This window comes from Rhinoraja longicauda, chromosome 23 (genome assembly GCF_053455715.1).
Source record: "Rhinoraja longicauda isolate Sanriku21f chromosome 23, sRhiLon1.1, whole genome shotgun sequence".
NCBI lineage: Eukaryota > Metazoa > Chordata > Chondrichthyes > Rajiformes > Arhynchobatidae > Rhinoraja > Rhinoraja longicauda.
Window position 1 is genome coordinate 12903379 of NC_135975.1, and position 20440 is coordinate 12923818.

General features: G+C 44.5%; 2 protein-coding genes across 3 annotated transcripts in view; one reads left to right on the forward strand and one right to left on the reverse strand.

Moving 5' to 3' along the window:
- ncaph2 (non-SMC condensin II complex, subunit H2) overlaps positions 1–6272 on the reverse strand; it is a 44777-nt gene extending 38505 nt beyond the window's left edge. Inside the window, exons 1-2 of one of the 2 annotated variants that reach the window (XM_078419649.1) lie at positions 6188–6272; positions 5115–5271 (exon numbers count right to left, since the gene is read on the reverse strand). In XM_078419649.1, coding sequence (XP_078275775.1) covers positions 5115–5222 — 108 coding nt within the window. In that variant the 5' untranslated portion in view covers positions 5223–5271; positions 6188–6272. Of the gene's footprint in view, positions 1–5114; positions 5347–6187 lie in introns of both variants that reach the window. The other variant, XM_078419648.1, reaches the window with a different exon arrangement.
- A 305-nt stretch (positions 6273–6577) lies between these two features.
- Positions 6578–20440, forward strand: part of lmf2a (lipase maturation factor 2a) — a 30077-nt gene continuing 16214 nt past the window's right edge. Inside the window, exons 1-6 of the mRNA XM_078419650.1 lie at positions 6578–6849; positions 10369–10622; positions 11301–11329; positions 16548–16744; positions 18668–18846; positions 19251–19389. Coding sequence (XP_078275776.1) covers positions 6756–6849; positions 10369–10622; positions 11301–11329; positions 16548–16744; positions 18668–18846; positions 19251–19389 — 892 coding nt within the window. The 5' untranslated portion in view covers positions 6578–6755. The remainder of the gene's footprint in view (positions 6850–10368; positions 10623–11300; positions 11330–16547; positions 16745–18667; positions 18847–19250; positions 19390–20440) is intronic.

Consider the following 20440-nt stretch of genomic DNA (forward strand, 5'->3'; position numbering starts at 1 on the left):
AGTGGAGGCCAATTCTCTGAATGTATTCAAGAGCGAGCTAGATAGAGCTCTTAAGGATAGCGGAGTCAGGGGGTATGGGGAGAAGGCAGGAACGGGGTACTGATTGAGAATGATCAGCCATGATCACATTGAATGGCTCGAAGGGCCGAATGGCCTCCTCCTGCACCTATATAATAACAACATATATAACTACAGCATGGAAACAGGCCTGTCCGGCCCTAACAATCCACGCCGACCATTCTCCCCGACCTAGTCTCATCTACCTGCACTCAGACCAGAACCCTCTAATCCCCTCCTATCCATATACCTATCCAATTTACTCTTAAATAATAAAATCGAGCCAGCCTCCACCACTTCCACCGGAAGCCCATTCCATACAGCCACCACCCTCTGAGTAAAGAAGTTCCCCCTCATGTTACCCCTAAACCTTTGTCCCTCAATTCTGAAGCTATGGCCCCTTATTGGAATCTTCCCCACTCTCAAAGGGAAAAGCCTACCCACGTCAACTCTGTCCGTCCCTCTCAAAATTTTAAAAACCTCTATCAAGTCCCCCCTCAACCTTCTACGCTCCAAAGAATAAAGACCCAACCTGTTCAACCTCTCTCTGTAGCCTAAGTGCTGAAACCCAGGCAACATTCTAGTAAATCTCCTCTGTACCCTCTCCATTTTGTCGACATCCTTCCTATAATTTGGCGACCAGAACTGCACACCATACTCCAGATTCGGCCTCACCAATGCCCTGTACAATTTTAACATCACATCCCAACTTCTATACTCGATGCTCTAATTGATAAAGGCAAGCATACCAAACGCCTTCTTCACCACCCTATCCACATGAGATTCCACCTTCAGGGAACAATGCAGTTATTCCCAGATCCCTCTGTTCCACTGCATTCCTCAATTCCCTACCATTTACCCTGTACGTCCTATTTTGATTTGTCCTACCAAAATGCAGCACCACACACTTATCAGCATTAAACTCCATCTGCCATCTTTCAGCCCACCCTTCCAAAAGGCCCAAGTCTCTCTGTAGACTTTGAAAATCTACCTCACTATCAACTACTCCACCTATCTTAGTATCATCTGCATATTTACTAATCCAATTTGCCACACCATCATCCAGATCATTAATGTAAATGACAAACAATAGTGGACCCAACACAGATCCTTGGGGTACTCCACTAGACACTGGCCTCCAACCTGACATACAATTGTCAACCGTTACCCTCTGGTATCTCCCATTCAGCCATTGTTGAATCCATCTTGCAACCTCACTATTAATACCCAACGATTTAACCTTCTTAATCAACCTTCCATGTGGAACCTTGTCAAATGCCTTACTGAAGTCCATATAGACAACATCCACAGCCTTGCCCTTATCAATTTCCCTGGTAACCTCTTCAAAAAATTCAAGAAGATTAGTCAAACATGACCTTCCAGGCACAAATCCATGTTGACTGTTTCTAATCAGGCCTTGATTATCCAAATAATTATATATATTGTCCCTAAGTATCTTTTCCATTAATTTTCCCACCACAGATGTCAAACTAATAGGTCTATAATTGCTAGGTTTACTTTTAGAACCTTTTTTAAACAAGGGCACAACATGCGCAATGCGCCAATCTTCCGGCACCATCCCCGTTTCTAATGACGTTTGAAATATTTCCGTCATAGCCCCTGCTATTTCTGCACTAACTTCCCTCAATGTCCTAGGGAATATCCTATCAGGACCTGGAGACTTATCCACTTTTATATTTTTCAAAAGTGTCCGTACCTCCTCTTCTTTAATCCTCCTAATTTCCATCACTACTCTACTTGTTTCGCTTACCTCACATAATTCAATATCCTTCTCCTCGGTAAATACCGAAGAAATGAAATTGTTTAATATCTCCCCCATTTCTTCCGGCTCAGCACATAGCTGACCACTCTGACTCTCTAATGGACCAATTTTATCCCTCACTATCCTTTTGCTATTGACATATCTGTAGAACCCCTTGGGGTTTACTTTTACATTACTTGCCAAAGCAGCCTCATATCTTTCTTTCGCTTTTCTAATTTCCTTCTTAAGATTCCTTTTACATTCTTTATATTCCTCAAGAACCTCATTTACTCCCTGCCGCTTATATTTATTGTATATCTCCCTCTTTTTCCGAACCAAGTGTCCAATTTCCCTGGAAAACCACGGCTCTTTCAAATTATTATTCTTTCCTTTCCACCGAACAGGGACATAAAGACTCTGTACTCTCAAAATTTCACCTTTAAATATCCTCCATTTCTCTATTATATCCTTTTCATAAAACAAAAATTTCCATTTCACTCCTTTTAAATCCTTTCTCATCTCCTCAAAATTAGCCTTTCTCCAATCCAAAATCTCAACCCTTGGTCCAGATTTGACCTTCTCCATAATGATATTAAAACTAATGGCATTGTGATCACTAGACCCAAAGTGCTCCTCAACACATACCTCCGTCACCTGACCCATCACATTTCCTAACAGGAGGTCCAACACTGCCCCTTCTCTGGTAGGCACCTCTACGTATTGCTGCAAAAAACTATCCTGCACACATTTTACAAACTCCAAACCATCCAGCCCTTTAACAGAATGCGATTCCCAGTCTATATACGGAAAATTGAAATCACCCACAATCACCACTCTGTGCTTACTACTAATATCTGCTATCTCCTTACATATTTGCTCTTCCAATTCTCGTTCCCTATTTGGCGGTCTATAATACACCCCTATAAGTGTTGCTAAACCTTTCTCATTTCTGAGTTCCACCCAAACAGCCTCCCTAATCGAGCCTTCTAGTCTGTCCTGCCAAAGCACTGCTGTGATATCCTCCCTGACAAGCAATGCAACACCCCCACCTCTTGCCCCTCCGATTCTATCACATCTGAAACAATGAAATCCTGGAATATTTAATTGCCAATCGCAACCCTCCTGCAACCATGTTTCACTGATCGCCACAACATCATACTTCCAGATGTCAATCCAGGCTCTAAGCTCATCCACCTTTCTTACAATGCTCCTAGCATTAAAATATACACATTTAAGGGACCCATAATTTCTTATTCTCAGTTTATTTATTTTCCCTTCTTTCTCTCCTACATATTGGGTCTGAGTGTTTCCCTTTTCTGCCTCCTGCCTCACACACTGCCTGTTAGCTATCTGTGTTTGAGTCCCTCCCCCCAACCGTACTAGTTTAAAGTCTCCGCAATTATTTTAGCAAATCTCCCCGCCAGGATATTGGTTCCCCTCAGGTTCAGATGCAACCCGTCCTTTTTGTACAGGTCATACTTCCCCCAGAAGAGGTCCCAATGATCCAGAAACTTGAAACCCTGCTCCCTGCACCAGTTCCTCAGCCACTTATTTATCCTCCACCTCACTCCATTCCTATTCTCACTATCGCGTGGCACAGGCAGTAAGCCTGAGATTATTGCTTTGGAAGTCCTTTTTTTTAACTCTCTTCCTAGCCCCCTAAATTCTCCTTTCAGGACCTCTTCCCTTATCCTACCTATATTGTTGGTACCTATATGTACCACGACCTCTGGCTCCTCTCCCTCCCCTTTCAGGATATCCTGGACATGCTCAGACACATCCCGGACACCGGCACCAGGGAGGCAAACCACCATCCGGGTCTCCCGACTGCGTCCACAGAAACGCCTATCTGACCCCCTCACTATAGAGTCCCCTATTACTATCGCTCTCCTCTTCCTTTCCCTACCCTTCTGAGCAACAGGGCCGGACTCCTTGCCAGAGGCCCGGGCACCGTCGCTGCCCCCAGGTAGGCTGTCCCCAACAGTACTTAAACAGGAGTACTTATTTCCAAGGGGTACAGCCACCGGGGTACTCCCTAGTCCCTGCTTCTGCTCCTTGCCCCCCCCTAACAGTGACCCACTTGTCTACCTCCCGTGGTCTAGGAGTGACCACCTCTCTGTAACTCCTATCTATAACCTCCTCACTCTCCCTGACCAGACGGAGGTCATCAATCTGCCGCTCCAGGTTCCTAATACGGTCCCTTAGGAGCCCCATCTCCTCGCACCTGGCGCAGATGTGGATGTCTGGAAGACTATCAGACTCCCAGATTCCCCACATCGGACACCCAGAACAATAAACTGCCCTGGCACTCATACTCTCCAAACAAAGCCCCGTGCTCGGTTACTAAACCTACCGCCCGGCCGCTACTCCAACCGCTCCAACCGCCCACCCAAAAGAACTGAGTGATCTCCTGGGAGCGGCGAAAAACCGGATAAAAAACCCAGGCCAATTTGGGAAAAAATCCAGGAAATTCCTCTCCGACCCCAAGCTAGGCGATCGAAACTTGTCCGGGAGATCACACAGATCACACAGGTCTTACTCCTTACTATCCCCACACAATACTTCCCAAGTAACACAGCTTGGCTGTTTTTTATAGACAAAATATTGTCTATAATATTTTTGTTCCTCACTCTGAATAGCTGTATCAGCTCTGACTCACTCAGTATCACCCTTAGCCAAGTTAGGTTCTGAGCTCAAGTCCCAGTGCAGAAATCTATGCACAAAATTCCAACAGCACCCTTGAAGTACCTTCACCAGAACTGCAGCTTTTCACAATGGGTAACTCAACACCATATAATAAGAGACAAGCTGACAGAGAGGATTGGGGATAACAATTTTTTTTTCAGCTTTGACATTTTGAAACAGATTATCTGGCCACTACTGTAGTGCTGCATCTCGGAGCTTGCTTTCTGTCAGCAGCTGCTTTATTTCCGATATCATAGGAGGGTCACAAAATTGACGTCTGAAGTAAAAATTGACACAAACGCAGGTTTTTCTTTTCAGTGGTCTAGTGGATATGTTCAAATCTATATATGTGTATATATATAGAGATAAATTGGGGAGAGCAAACTTTAATCATATATGCAGTAATTCAAGTAAGTCTCGCCTAATGCAGAATTAGCTCATCTCTACTCAGAAAGTAATCAAACACCAGATTGTTTTGGAATGCTATATTAATAATTTTATGCTAACTCAAAAACACAAAAAGAAAAAAAGGAAGTGCAATGTTGGAGATTAACAAATGGCTGATATATCTTGTTGGAACATAATAAACATTCAGCAGTAAAGAATTCACCTCTTCTAAATATTCCTCCAGTTGAGCTGCCACATCAATCTCCCAGTTCTTTGTGAGTTCTCTAATTGGCTGAAGTAGATGTGCAAATCGTGACTCTACGTCCTCCATCTTCCACTCAAACACAAAATCCCATGGATGAGGAATTAAAACAAATAATCTGTAGGTCAGAGCATTTGTGGAGATGAAGAGAATCCAACAAAAAGGGACGACATCAGCAGGAGTGGATTTACATCTGAAAGTAGCAGAGATTTGACATTTTTCACATGTTTAGATGAAAATTGTTTATTGAAAGGAAATTAATATTTCCAACAAAAATATGAAGAGCATAATGTCCAAATCTATTCAATGTCAACAATATAAACAGCATTTAAATTATACTCCAACAGAATTCTAAACGCACGCATTAACCGTGAGAAACAGTATATAAATATTTTAATACGTGAATAAAGTTATTGCAAATGCTATAAACTTAAAACAATAAACAGAAAACAAAGGACAGCGTCAGTCAGGCTGTATAGGTTAAAAGTTGATGTTGTCAGATGGTGATATCACCCACAGAATTAAAGGCAATATGTTGCCAAATAATCAAGTATAAACAAACTTGAAATAAAAGAGCATGAGAAGAGAATAGAGCCAGCCAAATGGATGTAGATAGCGTTCCACAAGGCTGAAAGACAGACACGGATAGAATAAAAGACTCAAGAGAAAATCGAACAAAACACACGGAAGGAGTCAGATCGAGACAGATATAGTAAAAGTCATATAGGAAAATAACTGCAGATGCTGGTACAAATCGAAGGTATCACAAAATGCTGGAGTAACTCAGCAGGTCAGGCAGCATCTAGGAGGGAATGGGTGACGTTTCGGGTCGAGACCCTTCTTCAGACTGAAGAAGTAAATGTTAGACTGAAGAAGTAAAAGAAGAAGTAAAATCTAGTAAAGTTAGATGTTCATTCAAACAAACGTAAAGAGGAATAAAATTTCAGACTCAAGGAAGAAGGAACATGAGTAAATTGTGAACAAATATATACAGGACAGAGGGGCGGAAAAAATGACCCCAGATGCACACCCACCGCAGAAGACCGTCCCCGGTTCAAGCCGCACCGGCTCCGTTGGACTCTCCGCGCCGGGGCCGTTAGTGTCTCCGGTTCGCGCCCGTCGCCATTTTTTTGTCTTTCCCGCGCAACCGCCTCCAGAAAGCGCATGCGCGCCCCCAGACCCAGCCGCAAAATAAAACAAGGAGCATGTGGACATTATTCGCCAGAAAATGAAAACTTGTAGAGTGGACAACTTGTCAGTATGGAGAATATTTGGATGGTGAAATGATTCATGTCAGGAGGCCAGCAATCAAATCGGTCAGAATAGGCCTCCCCCCGGCGCTCTGGTGGTGGATTCCGTGGATAGGGGCGGGACCTAGGTTTCAGAGCAGCTCATTGTGGGGAGAGGGGCACACAACCCCAGATAATTAGTTGAAAAGGCAGTAAAGTTGAGTCCTGGTGCTGGAGCGGTTCTTTATTGCGCGTCGTTGGTGCTTGCACAGGGAGGCATAACCTTGCAGTGAAGTGTTCACCGTGCGGAGGGGGTTGTACTTGCGGTCCTCTGCTCCGCCCTGTGCGGGAGCGAGCTCGGCCCTCGGCTTCAATGGCGACGGTCAAGCTGCCGCGTGTCGCCTTCCTCTGGGGCATCGCCGCCACCTACCTGTGCGCATTCACCTCGTTGTACCTGCAGATCCCAGGTAACTGCAGCCAAGCGACCGACTGACCGGGGCAGGGCTCCGCTCGGGTAGTGGTTGCCAGCAATAACGGGCTGAAGCAAATCTCATCGTGCAGGGAGATGTGTCGGTGGTATTGCACGCAGCTGGAGTGATAGTATGGGGGGTGTTGTAACCACAGGAGGGTCGAAAGACGGTGTAAACTAACATTCAATAGGCTGCTACAAGAGGACAGTACGGAGCCCTCCCGTAATGCTAGGGAAGTGTAAGGAACAAATGCAAGGTCAGAAGGGTCTCGACTCGAAACGTCACCCATTCCTTCTCTCCAGAAATGCTGCCTGTCTCGCTGAGCATTTTGTGTCTATCTTTGGTGTAAACCAACATCTGCAGTTCGTTCCTAAACATAAAACCTTTAAAACATAAAGCGGGTCATGCAGCATCAGGGGAGGGAGATGGACGGGTGGCCTTTCGGTTAAGCACCCATCTTCAGAATAATGGTATAGAGGGGAGAAAGCTGGAAAATAACCGGTTTTTGCCCCGGCCCGGCCCCACCTCTAACGGCAGAGTCGAACAAACAGGGAATTGCAAGGTCTGGCACGGCATCAGGGAAGTGAAAGGGCCGGCGTGGAAGCGGGATAAAGGAAGCATTTTTGTTGAACTTTATAGAGTAGGTTTGTGCAAGAGTTGGAGTGGCGACAAGTTAATGAGAGAGGTCGATGTGACAGCCTGTTGGAACAAGGGGTAGATGTGACAGCCTGTTGCAACAAACGTTGGCGTGAGACTTTCATTATCAGAGGCTGCTGTGGCAACAAGGTGGTGCGAGGGCTGGTGTAATTGTAGAAGAGCCCCAAAGATGATATGACAATCGGGTCCGATCAGGACTCATATAATTTCAGAATAGTGCGACTGATTGTTGTGGCAATGGTTGGTTGAAGAGGTTTGTGAAAGTATGAGGGCTAGTTTAACTGACAGCAGAAAATTAGAAGGGCCTGGGGTGGCAGAGGGATGGTGAAAGGAATAGCACAATGGTGAGCCAATACAGGGCATAATGCAATGGGTGTGAAATGTTGCAAATTGCTGATGTGAGAACAATCTATATATATAGACCAATATGAGATCATGCAAATGACTTATGCAGCATGATAGTGCAAGTAGCTAGTGTACACCAGCTTGATAGTGCAAGCAACCATTGTGATATGGGAACAGTGCAATGACTGGTGTGATGGAAGGATTGTGCGAGAGCTGGTCTACAGTGAAAAAGTGCTGTATACTGGTATGGCAACATGATCATGTAAAAACGTATGTCGGTAAGATACTACAAGGAGCATGTCTAACATGCAGCATGAAAATTAAGGACTTGTGTGTCAGCAAGATAATACAAGTGTCTGGTTAGAACATCAGATAGTACAAGTGGTTGGTGTGATCAATGAATGGTGCAAGGGCCTGTTGTGGAATTGGAGGAGACCTCTGAATTTGGGATGTGCAAACAGATTGATGTGCTGGATAGTTCAAAATATGATACGGCATAATGCAAGAACTAGCACGGACTAGTGTGAGGAGGGAAAGTGTACATAGTCAAGAGTTTAAGGGGCTGGCCTGACAATGGGATAGTACAAAGGGTCAGGGCCACAAGAGGACTGCATTGTATTTGTGTGATTAAAATAATACAGGGCACTTTAGAGATACAGCGCATATGCAGGCCCTTTGGTCCACTGTTCACCAACCAGCAATCATCCCATACACTAACCTACATGCTAGGGACATGTTTACAATTTACCAAAGCCAATTAACTGACAAACCGGAGTACCTGGAGAAAAACCCACGCGGTCACAGGGAGAATGCACAAACTCCATACAGACACCACCCTTAGCCAGGATGCAAACCAGGTATCTGGTGCAGTAAGGTAGCATCTCTACCATTGCTCCACTGCTCATAAGTTGTAGGAGCTGAATTAGACTATTCAGACCATCATGACTACGCTGCCATTCAATCATGGCTGATCTATCTTTCCCTCTGAACCCCATTCTCCCCATAACCCCTGATGCCCGTACTAATTAAGAATTTATCAATTTCCACCTTAAAAATGTCTATTGACTGCCTCCACAGCCTTCTGTGGCAATGAATTTCACAGATTTGTCACCCTCTGACTAAAGAATTTCCTCATCTCTTTTCTAAAGGTACAACCATTTAATCTGAGGCTATGATCTCTGGTCCTAGACTCCCATTAATGGAAACATCCTCTCTACCTCGATTCTATCCCAGCCTTTCACTAATCTAGGTTTCTATGAGATCCCCGCTCATCCTTCTGAACTCCTGCAAGTAAAGGCCCAATGCTGTCAAATTGTATGACTAATTATATCATTGAATGCCAGCTGATGTGAATGTGGAATCGCACGAGGAGTTTGTGCATATGGGATAGTGCTTTAATCTGCTTCAAATGTGAAAATCAGATACCAAAGTCCTCTGGTTTGTTAATGTCATATGGCATACAGTGCCCTCCATAATGTTTGGGACAAAGACCCATCATTTATTTATTTGCCTCTGTTCTCTACAATTTGAGATTTGTAATTAAAAACATCACATGTGGTTAAAGATTTTTATTTTCTCTATTACAAATCTCAAATTGTGGAGTACAGAGGCAAATAAATAAATGTCCCAAACATTCTGGAGGGCACTGTATAATGGCATGGTGTAATTGTGATGAATTTAGAAAACTGGATTGCCCACAACCAAAGTCCAAATCATCACTGCTCCAGTGAAGCCCAATGTAAGCTCTTGAGGGACGGTTTAATTTTGCAAGTTCACTGAAGACATGAAACTAAGTGAGAATGTGAGTAGCGACAAGGTTGCAAAGAGACAAACTGTGAAGTGGGAGTAACATGGCAGATGGAAAATATGAGCTATGGGGGGAGAAAGTAACTTTTTAAATGGGTAGAAGTTGGAAAAGCTTCTGTCCAAATGGACCGAAGGTGTTTCTACATAATAAAAGACGTACAGGTATGTAGGTTAATTGGCTGGGTAAATGTAAAAATTGTCCCTAGTGGGTGTAGGATAGTGTTAATGTGCGGGGATCGCTGGGCGGCACGGACTTGGAGGGCCGAAAAGGCCTGTTTCCGGCTGTATATATATGATATGATATGATATCATTGGAAACTAGCATGCAGAATCACGCAAGACTGGTTCCTGACAGGTGTTCATTTGAAAGCGAACACTTGATTCTCACAGGCATCGAAGGCCACAGGTCAAGAGCTGGAAGATGGGATTAATGTGAGTGGGAGCTCACTGGTCATCATGAACATGGTGGACAAATGGTCTGTTTCCATGTGACATGACTCCATGACTGTTACTATTGTCCCCCACTCTTTTCTCTCCTCCCACCCCTTTCTCATTCCACCATGCCCCTTTCTCTCCTTCCCCGGACCCTTTCCCTTGCTCCCACCACCCCTTTCACTTTCTTTCTCCTCCATTTCCCCCTTGTCTCTCTCGCCCCCCACGTTTTAATGCATCATTAAACTGGTAATTAGCTTTTCCTCTTTCAACCAGGACTCTACGGGAGGGATGGAATTCTGCCAGCTCGCAAGATGCTGAGGATCACTGGAAAGACGCTGCTGGATCAACTAAAGGACTCCCCGACATTGCTGTGGCTGTGTCCTTCGCTCGGGCTGGACACTGAGCAGGGCATGGAGCTCATCTGCCTGCTGGGTATAATCCTGTCATTTGGCGTGCTATTGGCAGAACCTCTCCGTGATAGCTTAGTCTTTGCCTGTCTCTGGTTCCTGTACCTGTCCGTGTATCAGGTTAGTGTGTGTACGTGTGTGTCTGAGCACATTCTGTGTGTGGGCACCTTCCAGGGTTTGGTCAGGAATTGCATCCTGTTTCCAAGAACCATCTCCCTCCTATACCTTCTGTTCGCCACAAATACAGTACCATATGGATAGTCCAGTCCAAGTCCAACCCATTTCATCCCATTGTACCTGATAATTGGCAGCCACAGCATCACCTTAATTTTCCATTTCACCAATAGTGCAGTGTTATTTATACCAAGCCAATCAAAAACATGCGCATGGAAATGTTTATTGAAGGATTTCATTCCCCACAAGAGTTTCATGAACATGTCTCAACTTGTATATATTTCCCTGTAACAGCTACCTTTTGCCTTTAATTATCTCTAATATCAACCTTAACAATTCTTCTGCCCGCTCTTGATTGAGGCCTTGTATGACATTGGAAATGTTTTAGAGCGGACCCATTATTACTTGCATCAGCACAACTGATGTAAATTGATTGTCATCAATCTCCTTGCTTACATTTTCTCAACATTCACAGATATCTCACAGACTAGCCTTCTATGCAAATGTCTGTTAAAGCAGTGCACACTTTAACAGGTTTTGAGATGATGTCCTAAACCTTTGACTTCAGCAGGACTCTTCTGCACGGTCAGGTTGATCCTCAGATGTTTTTGTTTCTTTCCTCAGGTTGGACAGATTTTCCTGTATTTCCAATGGTGAGTCCAGCTCTTGTCCATGTCATCTATCATTACTCAACCCTCCTATTGTACAGTGCCCTCCATAATGTTTATTTATTTGCCTCTATACTCCACAATTTGAGATTTGAAATAGAAAAAATCACATGTGGCTAAAGTGCACATTGTCAGATTTTAATAAAAGCCATGTTTTATACATTTTGGTTCCACCACGTAGAAATTACAGCAGTGTTTAAACATAGTGTCCCCCCCCCCATTTCAGGGCACCATAATGTTTGGGACACACCAATGTCATGTAAATGAAAGTAGTCATGTTTAGTATTTTGTTGCATATCCTTTGCATGTAATGACTGCTTGAAGTCTGCGATTCATGGACATCACCAGTTGCTGGGTGTCTTTTCTGGTGATGCTCTGCCAGGCCTGTATTGCAGCCATCTTTAGCTTTTGCTTGTTTTGGGGGCTAGTCCCCTTCAGTTTTCTGTTCAGCATATAAAAGATGCTCAATTGGGTTCAGATCGGTGATTGACTTGGACACTCAAGAATTGACCATTTTTTTGCTTTGAAATACTCCTTTGTTGCTTTAGCAGTATGTTTGGGATCATTGTCTTGCTGTACAATGAACCGCCGGCCAATGAATTTTGAGGCATTTGTTTGAACTTGAGCAATAGACAATAGGTGCAGGAGTAGCCCATTCAGCCCTTCGAGCAAGCACCACCATTCAATGTGATCATGGCTGATCATTCTCAATCAGTACCCCGTTCCTGCCTTCTCCCCATACCCCCTGACTCCGCTATCCTTAAGAGCTCTATCTAGCTCTCTCTTGAATGCATTCAGAGAATTGGCCTCCACTGCCTTCTGAGGCAGAGAATTCCACAGATTCACAACTCTCTGACTGAAAAAGTTTTTCCTCATCTCCGTTCTAAATGGCCTACCCCTTATTCTTAAACTGTGGCCCCTGGTTCTGGACTCCCCCAACATTGGGAACATGTCTCCTGCCTCTAACGTGTCCAACCCCTTAATAATCTTGTGTTTCGATAAGATCCCCTCTCATCCTTCTAAATTCCAGTGTATACAAGCCTAGTCACTCCAGTCTTTCAATATATGCCAGTTCCGCCATTCCAGGAATTAACCTAGTAAACCTACGCTGCACGCCCTCATTAGCAAGAATATCCTTCCTCAAATTTGGAGATCAAAACTGCACATAGTACTCCAGGTGCAGTCTCACTACGGCCCTGTACAACTGCAGAAGGACCTCTTTGCTCCTATACTCAACTCCTCTTGTTATGAAGGCCAACATTCCATTGGCTTTCTTCACTACCAGCTGTACCTGCATGCTTCCTTTCAGTGACTGATGCACTAGGACACCCAGATCTGGTTGTACGTCCCCCTTTTCCTAACTTGACACCATTCAGATAATAATCTGCCTTCCTATTCTTACCACCAAAGTGGATAACCTCACACTTATCCACATTAAACTGCATCTGCCATGCATCCGCCCCCTCGCACAACCTGTCCAAGTCACCCTGCAACCTCATAGCATCTTCCTCACAGTTCGCACTACCACCCAGCTTTGTATCATCTGCAAATTTGCTAATGGTACTTTTAATCCCTTCATCCAAGTCATTAATGTATATTGTAAATAGCTGCGGTCCCAGCACCGAGCCTTGCGGTACCCCTCTAGTCACTGCCTGCCATTCTGAAAGGGACCCATTTATCCCCACTCTTTGCTTTCTGTCTGTCAACCAATTTTCTATCCATGTCAGTACCCTACCCCCAATACCATGCGCTCCAATTTTGCCACTAATCTTCTATGTGGGACCTTGTCGAAGGCTTTCTGAAAGTCGAGGTACACCACATCCACTGGCTCTCCCCTGTCAATTTTCCTAGTTACATCCTCAAAAAATTCCAGATTAGTCAAGCATGATTTCCCCTTCGTAAATCCATGCTGACTCGGAACGATCCTGTTACTGCTATCCAAATGCTCTGCAACTTCGTCTTTTATAATTGATTCCAGCATCTTCCCCACCACTGATGTCAGACTAACTGGTCTATAATATCCTGTTTCTCTCTCCCTCCTTTCTTAAAAAGTGGGATAACTTTAGCTACCCTCCAATCCACAGGAACTGATCCTGAATCTATAGAACATTGGAAAATGATTACCAATGCGTCCACAATTTCTAGACCCACCTCCTTAAGCACCCTGGGATGCAGACCATCAGGCCCTGGGGATTTATCAGCCTTCAGTCCCATCAGTCTACCCAACACCATTTCCTGCCTAATGTGGATTTCCTTCAGTTCCTCCGTCACACTAGGATCTCTGGCCACTAGAACATCTGGGAAATTGTTTGTATCTTCCTTAGTGAAGACAGATCCAAGTACCGGTTCAACTCGTCTGCCATGTCCTTGTTCCCCATAATAAATTCCTCTGCTTCTGTCTTCAAGGGACCCACATTTGTCTTGACTATTTTTTTCCTCTTCACATACCTAAAAAGGCTTTTACTATCATCCTTTATATTATTGGCTAGCTTACCCTCGTACCTCATCTTTTCTCCCCGTATTGCTTTTTTAGTTATTTTCTGTTGCTCTTTAAAAGAGTCACAATCCTCTGGCTTCCCACTCTCCTTTGCTATGTTATACTTCTTCTCTTTTATTTTTATGCTGTCCTTGACTTCTCTTGTCAGCCACAGGTGCCTCTTACTCCCCTTAGAATCTTTCCTCCTCTTTGGGATAAATTGATCCTGCAACATCTGTATTATTCCCAGGAATACCTGCCATTGCTGTTCCACCGTCTTCCCTGCCAGGGCCTCCTTCCAGTCAAATCTGGCCAGCTCATGCCTCTGTAATCCCCTTTGCAATACTGTAATACTGACACTTCCGATTTTCCCTTCTACCTCTCAATTTGTAGAGTAAAACTTGTATTGTGATCACTGCCGCCTAATGGCTCTTTTACCTTGAGTCCCTTTATCAGATCAGGTTCATTACACAACTCTAAATCCAGAATTGCCTTCTCCCTGGTAGGCTCCAGTACAAGCTGTTCTAATAATCCATCTTGGAGGCACTCCACAAACTCCCTTTCCTGGGGTCCAGTACCAACCTGATTTTCCCAGTCTACCTGCATGTTGAAATCTCCCATAACCACCGTAGCATTACATTTGCGACATGCCAATGTTAGCTTTTGATTCAACTTGCACCCTATGTCGAGGCTACTGTTTGGGGGTCTGTAGATAACTCGCATTAGGATCTTTTTACCCTTACAATTCCTCATTTCTAGCCCTCCTGATTCTATGTCACCCCTTGCAGATAGGATGTGTCTATACACTTCAGAATTTATTATGCTACTACTGTAAAGGAGAAAAGGGGATTTAAGGGTTAAGGTGTATGTGACCAAATGCTACATGAAGATGAACTGTCACTAAATTAAAATGCATACCTCAGATGCCGGCAAGTCTACCTCTGTGTAGATGCTGGCTTGAGATTGCAGAAGGGGTGTTGTAATCTTACAAAGGACAGGATACGGATACAGAAGAGCATGGTAGACTTGAGCCTCTTAACAATTACCACAAGGTTGAGTCCCAGGAAGATGTGTTTATGTTAATAGACTGAGCCTCGTTACAATCACTGTAAAGTTGAGCATCAGGAAGATGTGTTTATGTTAATATACTCAATTGTTAACCTCGGACAATGGCCAGTGATAGTGGGTGATGATTCATTGAACTCCTATCCTCTTGCAAGACCACCTGTGTGGGGTGTCTGGTTCTGTTATCGCTTCTAAAAACCCATTGTATTTGGTGCATAAAAAGGTTGCTGAAACACTCTAAGTGAGTGGGGTCTTTGAGTGACTGCTGCTAGTATGCGAGCATACTAGTTGCAGCTCTCCCACTCCCGCTGGCGTAATAAAGACTCTAATGTTTTACCACTTTATGGTATTGTTGTCTGTCTATTAGAATCGAACTTTAACACTACCATCAGCAATTGTATCATCAATGAAGATAAGTGAGCCAGTACCTTCAGCAGCCATACATGCCCAGGCCATAACACCCCCACCACTGTGTTTTGCAGATGAGATGATATGCTTTGGATCTTAGACATTTCCTTCTTTCCTCCATACTTTGTCCTGCCATCACTCTGATATAAGTTAATCTTCGTCCCATCGTCCACAATACCTTTTTCCAGAACTGTGGTTGCTCTTTTAAGTACTTCTTGGCAAACTGTAACCCGGCCATCCTATTTTTGCTGCTAACCAGTGGTTTGCATCTTGCAGTTTAGCCTCTGTATTTCTGTTCGTGAAGTCTTCTGCAGACAGTGGCCATTGACGAACCACACCTGACTCCTGAAGAGTGTTTCTGATCTGTCGGACAGGTGTTTGGGGATTTTTTTTATTATAGAGAGAATTCTTCTATCATCAGCTTGGTCTGCCAGTCCCTTTGCGATTAGTAAGCTCACCAGTACTCTCTCTTCTTAATGATTTTCCAAACAGATGATTTTGGTGAGCCCAAGGTTTGGCAGATGTCTAAAAGTTTTATTCTTGTTTCTCAATCACATAATGGCTTCTTTGACTTTCATTGGCACAACTTTGGTCCTCGTTGATAAACAGCAATAAAGGTTTCCAAAGGTGATGGAAAGACTGAAGGAAAGACTAGGTACTGAGAGCTCTCTTATACCTGCATTAAGGAGGCTTTTTAAACACACGGGAGCAATTACAAACACCTGTGCCCCAAACAGTATGATGCCCTGAAATGGGGGGGACTATGTATAAACACAGTTGTAATTTCTGCATGGTGAAACCAAAATGTATAAAAATACCCTGTAATACAATCTTACCACATGTGACTTTTTTTCTTCTCCGTTTACAAATCTCAAATTGTGGAGTACAGAGGCAAATAAATAAATGATGGGTCTTTGTCCCAAACATTCTGGAGGGCACTGTATGAAGCTTTGTAGAGACAGTGTGTGAGAAGCAATTGAAGGCCTGCAAGCGGTGTTTTATGAAGCAGTGCATGGGATGTGTGCAGTCGAGCAGTGTGCAAGAGGTTGCATGGTCAGGTGAAGCAATCAAACTGTGCAAAGGTTTAATGAAGGAATGTGCAAGGAAGGTGAAATGAAAGAGGAAGTCATAAGTAGTGTGCAAGTGGTGCAGTGTGAATATGTGTGCAATGGGTGGGTTGTGAAAAGTCTGCAAGGAGTGAATCGTGAGCAATGTGAGAGGTGGGTGAGTAACAGTATCTGATGGACTCCGCAGGGACAGTTTGATGCTGGAGACCGGATTCCTAGCCATTCTGGTAGCTCCACTATATCTGCAGAAATGGAGGGCTGCCCCTTCGCGACATCATGATAACATCACCTTCTGGCTGGTGCGCTGGCTTTTCTTCAGACTCATGTTTGCATCAGGTGTGGTGAAACTGACCAGTCGATGCCCAACCTGGTGGGGGCTGACGGGTGAGTAATCAGATGCATCCTAAGCAATCTTCCATATTTACAGCTGTATATACCCCGTGTCCATTCCGCACATGTCCAATAAAGCATTCTCCACCTTCAGTTATAATGTGGTCTTTGCTACAATACTCCGTGTCGGGAGAACAGTTTAATATCTGCATCCAGAGTAGCTATTCTTTTGCTCACATCAGCAAAAGAACAACAGAATTTTAGGAAAAACACCAATGAATATCAACATTCAGGTGACACTCCTCCGTTATGGATGGAGGGGATTTTTGTTCCTGATAAATGGTCCTTATTGCAATTTTCTGCAACATGAAGCTGCGTGTGCATCAAGAAAGGGACACAAAATGCTGGAGTAACTCAGCGGGACAGGCAGCATCTCTGGAGATAAAGAATGGGTGACGTTTTGGGTCGAGACCCTTCTTTAGACTGATGTCAGGGACGATGGAGTTACATATATATATAAGGAAGTGTAAGTTGTGAAAACAGGACAAAGGATCAAGGAAAATGTAGAATAGATCATTGTTAGCTGGGAGAGGTAACACCAAAGCAAACAGATAAAATGTAGTCGGAGACAGTAAGACTGGTCGGAGAACTGGGAAGGGGGAGGGATGGAGAAGGAAGGAAAGCAAGGGTTACTTGAAGTTAGAAAAGTCAATTTTCTTACCGCTGGGGTGTAAGCTGTCCAAGTGAAATACGAGGTGCTCGAGCTGAATTAGTTTTATGTTTATTTGTTTAGTTTTTGCATAAATTCTTCCAAGTGCAAATTTTATTGGGTACTGATTTGTAAATTCTAAAAGGGCGAATTCCATAATCCAATAGTTGTAACGCTGGGATTGTCTCAATAAGCAATCTCGATATATAATAATGTACTCGGCAGTAAGGAACACTGGTCAGGAACACATTCCCAAAGGTCAATAGCGATTGGTTTTAACTGTTCTTTGATCCAATCATTGAAGTCTGAACTTTGTAGGGGCCTCCATACTGGGTGCTGCACAGACTGTCTGAAATAAGGCAATGGAAAGGGTTGCAGAGTGCACAGATTTTCTTAAGTTTAGATTCTGCCTGTCCAAGGAAATTTGATTTTGTTTTAAATTTCAGGGCTTGCCTGCTGTTGGGCAATGATCATATTCAGTCCTTTTTTTATGCAAAACAAACCACCATCTTGCCTTCCATAGAATCAGTGTTCATAGTCATTCCTGCAAGGGATTGCAGGATTCCTAAGGATGACAGGACTGTGTTATTATTCCATAATAACACACTAAACCCTATTTATTATGGACCTCTTTATAAAGGATTTTGGTTATAGCTGACCGACCTTCATTTTCAGACTGGGCTGCTGACTGCTCGCACTGTCTCCCCAGCCACCTCCAGGCTGGGCTGCCACCGCCAACCTATATTTGCAATCACCAGTAACTCCGCCAATCTTCCCCTCTCCTCCCGGCCACCAGCAAGTTGGAGCCATCAAGTCACCTGGATTCCAGGCCCAGTTCCAGACGGAGAGTCTGAAGAAGGGTCTTGACTCAATGTCACCTATCCATGTTCTCTGGAAATGTTTCCTGATCTGCTGAGTTACTCCAGCACTTTGTCCTTTTGTGTATTAACCAGCATCTGCAGTTCATTGTTTCATTTACAATGTGCTAAACCCTTACTCTTTGCGGACGCGGACACCATATTCCCCCCTTCCCCATGGTCTGTTATTATGAGGGTTTACTATTATGTAGATGCGGGACATGACTGGAAGATTATTATTTATCTCGTACCATAGATTGGAATTGGCTCACTATGTTTTAATGTGTAATGGGCATAGGAGTGAAATCCTAATCAGAGCTTGTAAGATCCACTTACAAGAATGCTGGTTATTGTGAATTTGGTTCAGTGTCATGTGCAAACTGTAAACTTGCTTGTCTGATCTCCTTGCAGCTCTGACCTATCATTTTGAGACCCAGTGTATCCCCACTGCTGTTGCCTGGTTTGCACATCAGCTACCATTCTGGCTTCACAAGCTGAGTGTGATTATCACTTTTGTGCTGGAGATGGCGGTCCCTCTGCTCTTCTTTGCTCCGAGCCGTCGCCTAAGGCTCTTCGCATTTTATGCTCAGGTAGGCTCAAGTTTACCAGCTACACTTGACAATCAGAGGGCAGGAATATAAATTGAGTGAGCCTGTGGCAAACAGTAAATTGAATCCACTGCCCCTGTAATAATTACTGCTCCGTACAAGATAAGACCCGACTTTACTACTTAACATTCCTCCCGTGGTGATGTTATGGAACTTGGGGCCCCACTCGGCAAAAGTGGGGTAAAACCAGAAGCTCCAAGCCTGTGCTCTTGGAAAGCTGTGGGAAGCATGTCACTCACCTAGTCCTTGCCTAAGAAGGAAGGACAATTGTGGAGGAAGAGCGGGGAGTGGGTTTGTTAGAATCCTATCCCAAGGGTGGCAATGTTTGTTGTTTCTGGACTGCCCTGCGGTGAAGTATGCCAAAGTAATTATCTCTGTTTCTGCAGGTTCTGCTCCAGGTGTTAATTATTATCACTGGTAACTATAACTTTTTCAACATGCTCACAATTATTCTGGGATTTTCGCTACTAGACGATCAACACATGAACAACTGGTTCGGGGGCAGCAAGACACAAAACCCTGAGAGTGAGTACCGTGCAAAAATGGAGGATTTTGACACGGGTCGATGGCTCATAGTGTCTAGTGTTGTAACCACAGGCAGTCACCAGTGACTGCGAGGATGATATGACATAGCCATGTCAGGCCCTGTGAAATGCAGTTTAGCTGGGGTTGAGTGCTCATGACAAGTAGTTGGAGTCAAGTGCATGTGAACAATGGTTTAGCCATGGTTGGGCGCACTGACCAAGGATTTGGCTCAGGGGTGTCAAACTACCGGCCCGCGGGCTGCATCCGGTCCGTGAAGAGCTCCAAACTGGCCCGCGGGGTGGTTTGGGGGGAAAATTAATATATTCATAACCATTTATTATGTATCTGTACGGCAGCCACTCTCTCTCTCTCTCATCGCTCGCTCTCTCTCCCAGGACAGGCTATTCGCTCCAGAGATGCTGCCTGGCTTGGAGAGATCCTCCAGAAGTTTGTGTTTTGTTTGCTCAGATCATTATATAAATGCAGCCAGTGCTGTTAGATTATACACAGAAAGTGAGCTCCCAGGGGTGAGTGGAAGCTGCGCCCATATCCGGCCATGTGGTGACGCGGGCAGGAAGGGGCCGGTGCTGGGGAAGGTAGGGAGTCTCAGCGTTGTTGTGTGCCTGGGCTGCCGCCACAGAGACCGCCACCATGCACCTGAGACCCAGGTGAGTGCGTGGATAGAGGCTGATGGGAAGTCGCCGCACTGTGAATGGGGCAGCAGCCAACGATCCAAAATCTGAGCTGTTCTCCAGGGTGGGGGCTCTGGATTTGGGTTAAGGTTAGGTGGGATGTGAAGACGTGCTAGTAGTTATGCGGGAGTAGGAAAGAGAAAGTGGTGGCAAGGAAGGGGAGGGGGAACAGATGAGAGACGGGAGGGTTTTTAGCAATAAGGAAAGGAAGAGAGGTTATTGAGGGAGGAGAGTGGGGGAGTAGGTGGTAAAGAAAGAAAGTAGGGAGGGAGGGGGTGAGGAAGGGAGCAGATGAGAGAAGGAATGGTGTTTAGGGGTGAGGGAAGGGAGGGGATTTAGGGACGAGGTAAGGAAAGAGA